General features: G+C 33.3%; 1 protein-coding gene across 2 annotated transcripts in view; it reads left to right on the top strand.

Annotated features, from left to right (window-relative positions):
* The window catches only part of PDS5A (PDS5 cohesin associated factor A), a 111,027-nt gene that overhangs the window by 63,022 nt on the left and 38,306 nt on the right, over positions 1-9,699 (top strand). For both annotated transcript variants that reach the window (XM_025040290.1, XM_006922448.3), the window contains exons 15-17: positions 217-265; positions 503-642; positions 7,018-7,133. In XM_025040290.1, the coding sequence (XP_024896058.1) occupies positions 217-265; positions 503-642; positions 7,018-7,133 (305 nt within the window). The remainder of the gene's footprint in view (positions 1-216; positions 266-502; positions 643-7,017; positions 7,134-9,699) is intronic.

Raw genomic sequence — 9,699 nt, 5'->3', positions numbered from 1 at the left:
CCTGCTGACATTTCGTTTCCTTCTGTTTTTTTAAATTTAATAGTTGTTGCTACTCTAATTTTTTTAGACCAACTTAGAGTGTAGAAATGGTAATCCATTTTATAGTGGGTAGATTGTGATTTTTTTAACTTAAAAAAGTTATAATACTAAGCATAGATTTTCTTATGGAAATTTGTTAGCACATATAATTTCTTTTGTTTTTGTTTTCAATTTCAGTCAGAGGCTAACTGTTCTGCCATGTTTGGAAAACTGATGACCATAGCAAGTGAGTATGTTCATTCACTCTGTGCATATATATAATAAATATCAAAACAAAAATAATTTACCCAGTGGGACTATCAATTTAATATTTAGAGAAATAACCCTTTTCTTATCATTTTATTTCTAAGTACCAGTTAGGCTGATTGTCTTTTTGATGGCTCAGCATTATTTTTAAGACAGCTTCCTTTTAGTTAGTAGAGTAGCTTTCTTTTATAATACTGATTCTCTTTTAATTTTATAGAGAATTTGCCTGACCCTGGGAAAGCACAAGATTTTGTGAAGAAATTTAACCAGGTTCTCGGTGATGATGAGAAACTGCGTTCTCAGTTGGAGTTATTAATCAGCCCAACCTGTTCATGCAAACAGGCAGATGTTTGTGTGGTTAGTAAATTATACTTTCACATTTGTTCTTCTAACTTTGCTTATGGAAATGTCTATTTCATTAAAAACTGCTTTACAGAGATTATTTCATTCATATGAATTTACCAATATTGTGAGCTCTGAATTATTTAATAGTATATCTGTGGTCAACTTTAGTTCTCTACTTACTACTCTTCAGCCACATTCCAGAAAAAAACACTAAGCAACTAAGCCAGGGACATTGGTCCTAGGAATTGAGCAAGATAAAATGCTTTGTATTTAGTTGACATGTGTTAAGTAAATAAGAATTTTCTAAATGCTTGTGTGTGCATGCATTTTCTTCTCCCATGTATAAGCATGGAAATAATTCTTGTCAATAAATCAGCAGTAGTTAACATTGCAATAAATATGCATTTATACATAAGGTAATTCCTATTTAGGCTTTTGTTTTCATTCTAAGACTATTTTATAAAAACTAGTATCACTGAAAATATCAGGAAAAAAAATATCAGGAAAGAAAACTTCATTTATTCAACATTTTATGAGACAGTTCTGTGTTTGAATTTCATCTACACCACTTAGAAGCAATGTGATCTATAGTAAGTTCTTCAATATTTTTGAGTCTTTTTTTCGCATCTGTAAATTAACAACTTCATAGGGTTGTTAGAAGATTTTATGTGTATATATTCTAATAACATGGCCCTGCACTGCCTTTTAGGATTTAAGTAAATTATATTTCTATGGTATTATACATATATGACAAACACTTGGGATCAGGCTTACAGAAATAAAGAAAATTTCAGATATTTATGTCTAGCTTTGTTCTGGAAGTAATTGGGATGGATAATTATTTAAATATGTGATAAGGGTTAAGGACTCTCAAAGATGTCTATACAAAATTGTCTATGGAGTAGGTATTTTTTATTTAGTCTAGAGATACAGAGTCTCTAAGTGAATCTAAAAAGACCAGTAATTAGGAAGACATAGGGGAAGCCAGTGTACGAGAGAGAACAGTGGCCTCTTCTATTGGGCCTAGGGATGTGGATGTGCCATGTTCTCAGACTACCTCAGTCTTTGCACTTCTGAGCAAGGTGGTTTGCTGAGAACATTTAAAGGGTTTCATTTACTTCTTCGATACTGAGAATTCTTGTTCCAAAGTTATTGTGTCCTGCAGGTCATCTATTAATGTAATTAAATCAGAATGAAATAGCTTGAAATACCTTAAAAATATTTGGTTTATGTGAATTTAACCATATCGTAAGCTCTGAATTACCTATGAGTAATTAATTTTATAGATAAGGACATTGGATTTTAAGTAAGTGAAGTTTCTCATCCAGTGTTTCACAGCTGGTTATAGTGGCTGAGCTGCAGGTGAAATCTAAATCTCATAGATCCATGGTAATGTTCTTTATATACATTCCATCATTGTTTGCAAGAAGAACCAGCTCAAGAAACATGCACCTTGAGAAAGAATAATCATGGAGTATTTTTGTTCTGAGAGGAAATAGGAATTGAGCTTGAGGAAAAAAAATGGCAATAACATGAATCTTTACTATTTGCCAGACCAGAAATCTCTTACGAGTTTTCAAATCCAAAACGTATATGCAAAACAGATGTTTGTAACTAGAATATCTCAGGATGAATACTTCAACTAATCAGGGCTGCTGATTTTAGGAACCAGGAAAGTAGGGATGAGGTCTGTACTTGAACTAGAAAGAGCATGGTATTAATACCTTTTGGGAGGGGAGGTTACTCTGAGGATTTTTAAGTAATGGGCCACAAGAAAGCTAATAGAACTATATTCCATAAGGAAAATTTCTACTCTTCACTTTTTTTAGTTCATTTTCTTTGGTGAATGGTTTCACAGTAACTTCTCTTCTAGCTCTTACATTAGCACTGTGTATTTTGACATTATTTATCTGTATTTTCTCCTGTATAAAGTAGGACTTATAATGCTCTTTAATCACTCAAGAAAAGAACCACTGTTAGAATAGTTTTTTCCATTTTCTGGAATATCTTTATCATTTTGTTCTCCCTAAAGGCTACTGGTATTAGTTATCCACATTCCTTTTTCCCTGATAGTTTTATTCTGAAGTAAAAGAAAAGAATGAAGAAGAAATTCTGTCATTCTCTGTAGCTTTCATTCTATCCTTGCAAGTCCTTTCTCTGTCCCTCTACTAATGTATATTTACCACCACCTCCTTTTTTTTCTAAATGACATTACCTCTCACTTCTCAAAAGGTGAACATTACTCAGTAACAGAGTTAATAGAAATGGAGATCTAATATTTTTCTCCCCTTTTGTCTCAGTTCCATTCCTGACAATTTTCTGCAAAACTATTTTGAGCAAGGAATAACAATAGACATATACTGTGGATTAATATATAAATCCATGATGATATGTTGAGAGAGGGTGAGCAGTGGTATTGAAATATGTGCTAGAAGATTTGTTTTCCCTTTGGACTTTAGGTTTTGAGTTTCCACACCTTGGTTCTAGAGAAGAATCACATATTTGTTAAAGCTTCAGCTCTGCTGTTGTATGCTGTAGCATTTTCCTATGACCATGGTTACCAAATTTTAAGATTTTCTAGGAAGCTTGTTAATTCAGTATTTGTGATAGTCTTAGGTTTGAATTTCAGCTATACCATTTACTGCCAGTGTGACCTTCAGGAAATTGTTCAGTATCCGTGAGCATCATTTTCTTCATCTATGAATATTAGCCTTCTCATAGGATTGTTAAAAGAATAAGTTGAAATTTACCTACAGCCTAATACAGGCACCCCCTGCGCTGCCCTGTGAGCTGTAAATAAATAGTTAACTCTTCTGGTATACATAACAAACTAGGAATTCTTAAGGATAGGTCTGGAAAGTGATCATACCTCTTTATCTTTTAACAAAGTCTCAGTGATTCCGACATGAGTAAGTTCATGGACCACACATTAAAAAACCCTTTCCTGCAGAATTCTCCAGATGTGCATTGTAGTCCAAATTTTATTTTGTCTTTTAAGCCTATACCATTATAATCCACTGCATAATTTAGTAAATTGTATTATCTTGATATCTGACCAAGGTTGCAGTGTAGGTCCGTAACAGAGGCAGGCAAATATATCAGTAGAGAAAACCATGTTGTAAGTATTCTGATGGAATCATGTGCTTTGGTAACACAAAGGAACAATACCCAGCCCTCGCATAGGTGGAAATGGGAATCACTTGTTCTAGAATAAATGACTCCTGAGTGGAATCTTCAAGAATGAGAAGAAATTAGACTGCTGTGTCAAGAATGACTGCTCTATATCTTGCTTGAGTGAGTGATGTCAGAGGAAATGCTTCAAGAAGATAATGAAGTATGTTCTCTCAGCAGTAAGTCTGAGATTTAGGCTTGGTTAGTAAGTATTAGCACAATATTATCTCTTGGAGGAGGTAAAGAAGAAAAGAACGAAAAGGGACATGATGCTAACTTGTGTTAGTAACAATCATAGAATGCTTCCTTTTTTCTTTTAATTTAACCTCTGTAATTTAATGAGAATGATACACAGGTCCGATATTGTGATTTATAGTGAATACATATTTAGTCTTCTACTCTTTCTGACACAGAACTCCTAAAACCCTTGGAATTTCCTAAGTATTGAAAGCAACAAAGGTGTCTTTTGTTATGTTAAGGAGGTGACTTTTAGAACTCACCTAAAGATGCCTCTCTTTGACCTTTGGGGAGTGGGGAGAGGCTAAAGATTTTGTTCAGTCCCAATGGCCAGTGATTTAATCAATCACACCTATGTGGTTAAGCCTCCATAAAACCCCCAAAGGACAGGATTCAGAGAGTTTCCAGGTTGGTGAACATGTGGAGATTTGAGGAGAATGGCAAACTCAGAGGGCATGGAAGCTCTGTAACCTTTCCCTATACCTTGCCCTATGTATCTCTCCATCCGGCTGTTCCTGAGTTATATCCTTTTATAATATACCTTTGACCTAGTAAGTAAAATGTTTTTCTGAGTTCTGAGCTCTAGCAAATTAAACCTCAGGAAAGAGAGGGGTGGGTCATGAAAGCATTTACAACCTGGGCTTGTGACTAGCATCTGAAGTTGGGATGAGAGAAGTCCCACAAGACTGAACCCTTAACATGTGGGATCCGATGCTATCTTCAGGTAGAGTGTCAAAATTGAGTTCATTTGTAGGACACCCTGCTGATGTCCAGAGAATTGCTTGTTGGTGGGGAGAACTCCTCTCATATTGGAATTAGGTCCAGGAACCCAAAAGAATAGGTCACTGTAACATGAAAGTTAAGCTTTTGGAAATCGCTTATTGTGAGAAATTGCTTTATCTAGTTTACTGATTACAGCTGCAAAAAATATTGATAATATTAACTCCCCTTAGGAGTTCGAGTATACAAGGGGGAATGCTGTGTACATGAAAGAATACTATTTTTTAACGAATATATATTTTTAAGCTCTTTTTTAAATTTTTATAATGGTAGGATTGATAAGCCTGTTGAGAATAGGAGCTATTTCCTTATTGTTTGATATTCCTTAAGAATGCTAAGTATACTAAAAAAAAAAAATGTAACTAGTAAATATGTATCAGTAGTAGTAGTATCAATCTTCAGTGATAGTATAGATTTGATTAGAAATTTCTGAAACATTGTCAGAGATACAGAAAGAATTCATTTTCTTTTTCTGCTGTCATTTTCTAAAAACATTACATATGGTTACTTTCGTTTAGAGCTTTCTCAGCTACTTTTCAGTTATAAAACTTTGTTGGTCTTAGATGTTTCTGTCTGTGCATACGGGTACCTTTTTCTCAAATGTGTAAAGAAAACTGCCACAAACTAATTTGGCTTGCTGCTTATCACCAATATCACTTAAGATTATCACACACAAAACATTTTTAAATAATTGTTTTGAGATTTACCTAAATATTACATACATAAAATATTGTTATGAAGGATTATTTAAATGTAAGATTGGTATGCATACCAAAATATCAGGTATTAGAAACTGTCTCTAGTAATGTTTTTATATATTTCTTTTATATGTGTGTGTGTGTGTATAGTGCTGTTACTGAGTTTAAGTAATTGTGAATTCATTTTCCCTTAAGCATTTCCTTTTTCAGATTTTTTCTACACTTATATGTAGTGTCATAACTATCTCCTAATGCCTGTTTCCCCCATATTTTAGTATTCTGTTCCAAAGTACTGACTATATGTTTTGCCTAGCAATTTTCTAATAGGCTTATTTGTTGTTAGACATTTACTGACTTTATCTGATTTTACTGACTTTATTTTAGGTTAAAGCAATTAAATTTTATACTAGGAGAAAATATCCCCTTTTGGGGAGACCTGCACAAAATAAGTTTGATTTTAAAAGAAAGTACAGTATTTAAATTTAGATTTAAAATGTGTACCTGTGACTTAGAGCAAAGTATATAAGGACTAAGCACTGACTTAAATTTTTTTTTCAAATGCTGAAATTTTGTTCAGTTAATTACAGCCTGCAAAATATATCAGGCATCTCCTAATAAGTTTTCTTCAGAATCTAAGTCCTTTGGACTCTAATAACAAATATAGATGGCATCTAATTTAATATGACCTTTGTAATTAAAATTTGTGTCAAGATATCACTGAACCTACAAAAATAAAACTTTTTTCTTTTCTCCTTTGTCCCCCTGAACATAAATCACTAAAATGTTCTTTTTTATTTAAAAGAGCTTATAGAGTGACTATTATTTCTTATTGCTTTTTAGTTTGGGAAGCACTTTAATTATCTTCTCAGCTAAAATTTGTATTTACTCGTCAGAGATATTCCATTAAAAGCCCTGTTATTAAAGAAAACATTGTCTTTGGAGCAATCAGCCCCTTTAATCATTAAGTCCTTATATTGTTTAGAAATTTCCAGCAATAATGTATTTTCTTTGTAGGAAGTGTTTGATGTAATGACACCATCTTCGAACTCAGCTATGCTTCTTCTAAAACTGAAAACTTTCAAATATTTATACATTTATGAATCTCTCCATACTTAAAAAAACCACACAAATTAACTGAAATAAAACAGCGTTGTCAAATTGTGAAATAATCCAATTAAATGTACTAATGGAAGTATATATTTTGTTTAATTTTTTTCGAAAGTAGAGCATTAAAAAAATTGTTTACTAAACAGTAATTTCATAGGAGAAATATGAGACAAACAGTATAAGTCACACCATGTTATCCCCTTTCTGTTCTCCACAGTCCAGATTTCACAGTGATTACCTAATGAGTATATAATTTTAGTCAGGGTGTAAGCAGAAATAGTTATTACTTGTGCTGGTGTTGAATCTTTAAACACTTTTGACACTTACAATCATTTTTATTTTGAAAAACATGAAAGTGAATCATACTTATGGTAAAACTCTTTCCTTTTTGTAGAGAGAAATAGCTCGGAAACTTGCAAATCCTAAGCAGCCAACAAATCCTTTTCTTGAGATGGTCAAATTTTTGTTGGAAAGAATTGCACCTGTGCACATTGATTCAGAAGCCATAAGGTAAGCTAGGAAGTATATTCGCTCAAAAGTAAAATATAATCTGAAACTACAGTGTTGGAAGTTTAAATTCTGGGTCTCTAAGGAGAAATAAAAAGATTTCCTTTGTACCTTTTTAATGACAGAAGCATGCATTATTCAAGTTGAAATAAGGGCCTGCTTGTTTTGCAGGTTTTTTTAGCTTCAGTGCTTTTTTTTTTTTTTTAATAGTTAATAATGTTTATTTTTAGCCTATAGCATAAAACATAGAACATAAGAGCAAAGAAGAAAAATTTTAATCTGGAAGCTGTCAATCAACCTTTAGTTTTCTTAACCATTTTAATGACCACATAATATTCTTCAGTTTGTATTATGTCACTGTTCACTTGAGATATGTGAAAACAGAATAGTATTTTGAAAAGAGCATAAGATTGCCTTTAGACTAATCTGATTTCAAAACCTATTTCTACTACTTTCCAGCTTTGTCGTAACCTTCTGAGAATACTTTTCCCTTGCACTAATCACTTTTCCAGTAAGTACTAAGTAGTACTTACTGCTTCTCTTTCCAAACAGCCTTGGATTAGTTCTTACTATTAGTTTATTTGACTTTATGTAAATCACTGCATTGATGTAGTGAAATGCCAATTGTTATTACTATGCTAGGGCTGCCATAACAAAATACCATAAACTAAGTGACTTTAAACAACAGAAACATTTCTCACAGTTCTGGGAACTAGAAGTCCAAGATCAAATTATCAGCACATTCGATGTCTTCTGAAGCTTCTTTCCTTGGTTTGGAGATAGCTGTTTCCTCATATGGTCCTACATGTCTATGTCCTGTCTTCTTGTCATATGAGGACAACAGTCATATTGGTTTATTATGTTGCACCAATTTGACCTCATTTTACCTGACTATCTCTATAAAGACCTTATTTTCAAATACAATTACATTTGAGGGACTGGAGTTTAGGACTTCAACATATGGATTTGGGGGTATGCAATTCAGACTAAAATAGAGATGTTTGTGTACTTTTTTTCTTTCTGACTATGATTTCCTTTTCTTAAATTTCTTTATTTGCAAATAAGAAAACTTAGATTTTTGAGAGAGTAAATGGTTTATTCACATCTGGATAATGGCAAAAACCATAACTTAAACCTAGATTTATTATTTTTGTATCAATGTCCTTCACTCTTTACCATTTGATATCAGTGGGGTAAGTCAAAGATATAGTAGATATAGGAAGTCTTGCCTTTGTATGTTAACTTTGAAAGTGACATAATGGCATCAGGAAACCTTTGCTGTTTGTCTCCATGAAGCCTCACCAGGGTATCATTACTTCAGTAAATTAGAATAAGCTAATGTTTGAGCTCTAGTCTTAAAAAACTAAAAACTCAGGTTTTTTAGTAGCATCTTGGGTTATTTGTGCTCAGAGAAATCAACTATGGTTAGGATTTCTAAGACTAATTTTATGGAAAATTTCAATTTATAAATTTTAATGAGAACTATATATATTGTAATATTCCTTTCATATAACCAAATCTTTAAGGAATATTAAATTGCAAATAGAAGGTTAGTCTAGTCATTTAACATACATTTAATGGAGCAATTGCTCAAGTATATTGAGTAACTGCAGGTGGATTTGTTTAGGGCAGGGGTCCCTAACTCCCTGACTGAGTGAGGATCAGTGCCAGTCTGTGGCCTGTTAAGAACTGGGACACACAACAGGAGGTGAGTGGCAGGCAAGTGAGCAAAGCTTCATCTTTATTTGCATCTACTCCGCAGAGCTAGCATCACTGCTTCAACTCCACCTCAGATCATCAGGCATTAGATGCTCATAGGAGCACCTGTCCCTAGTGCCAAAAAGTTTGGGGACTTTTTTGCTGGTTTAGAGAATTGGCTCCTTAAATAGATGGCACATAAAATGGGTAGAGAAAGATTAGTAGGAATTATAGAGTAGCCAGTTAAAGATTGCAGGGGAAGAACAGTTCAAGCCATTAACCCTGTGTCTTTGGGTAGATAATTTAAGCTACTCTGAGCTTTAATTTCTTCATCTTTAAAATAAGGGCAGTAATCATTACTACTCACTGGAGTTGGTGAGAGGCTTAAATAACACATGTCTGTGTAAAACACTTAGCACAATGCCTCACACACAGTAAGTGTTTAATGAATATTAGTAGCTATTCTAGGAAGAAAAAATGACAGACACAAAAGAATAAAAGCAAAGAGAATCAAGAGTATTTAGAAAATTGCATGTACTTCAACCATAACGAAAGATTTTGGATGAAAGGATTGCAGATAGTAGAAAGTCATCCTAAATGTATCTTTTTTTTTTTTTCCCCCTCCTAGACTTGTATTTATACAGATACACATATGTATGCTACAGTTAGTTTTTGGCCTGTGCATAATGGTCGAAAATGAAGTAGTGATTGTAATAATGGTTGAAACCTGGGGAAGAGGGTAAATTTTAAGAAAAAAATGGTTGAGGACTGACTCCTGAGGAAAATTAATAATTAAGAGGCCGGCAGAAGATAAGGAATTCTTAAGTTAAAAAAAATGTTAAGGGGGCATGTTCAAAAGTAAAATCAGGAA

This window comes from Pteropus alecto, unplaced genomic scaffold (genome assembly GCF_000325575.1).
Source record: "Pteropus alecto unplaced genomic scaffold, ASM32557v1 scaffold57, whole genome shotgun sequence".
Taxonomy (NCBI): domain Eukaryota; kingdom Metazoa; phylum Chordata; class Mammalia; order Chiroptera; family Pteropodidae; genus Pteropus; species Pteropus alecto.
The sequence above is the reverse complement of the archived record's forward strand: the minus strand, read 5'-3'. Positions and strand labels throughout refer to the sequence as shown.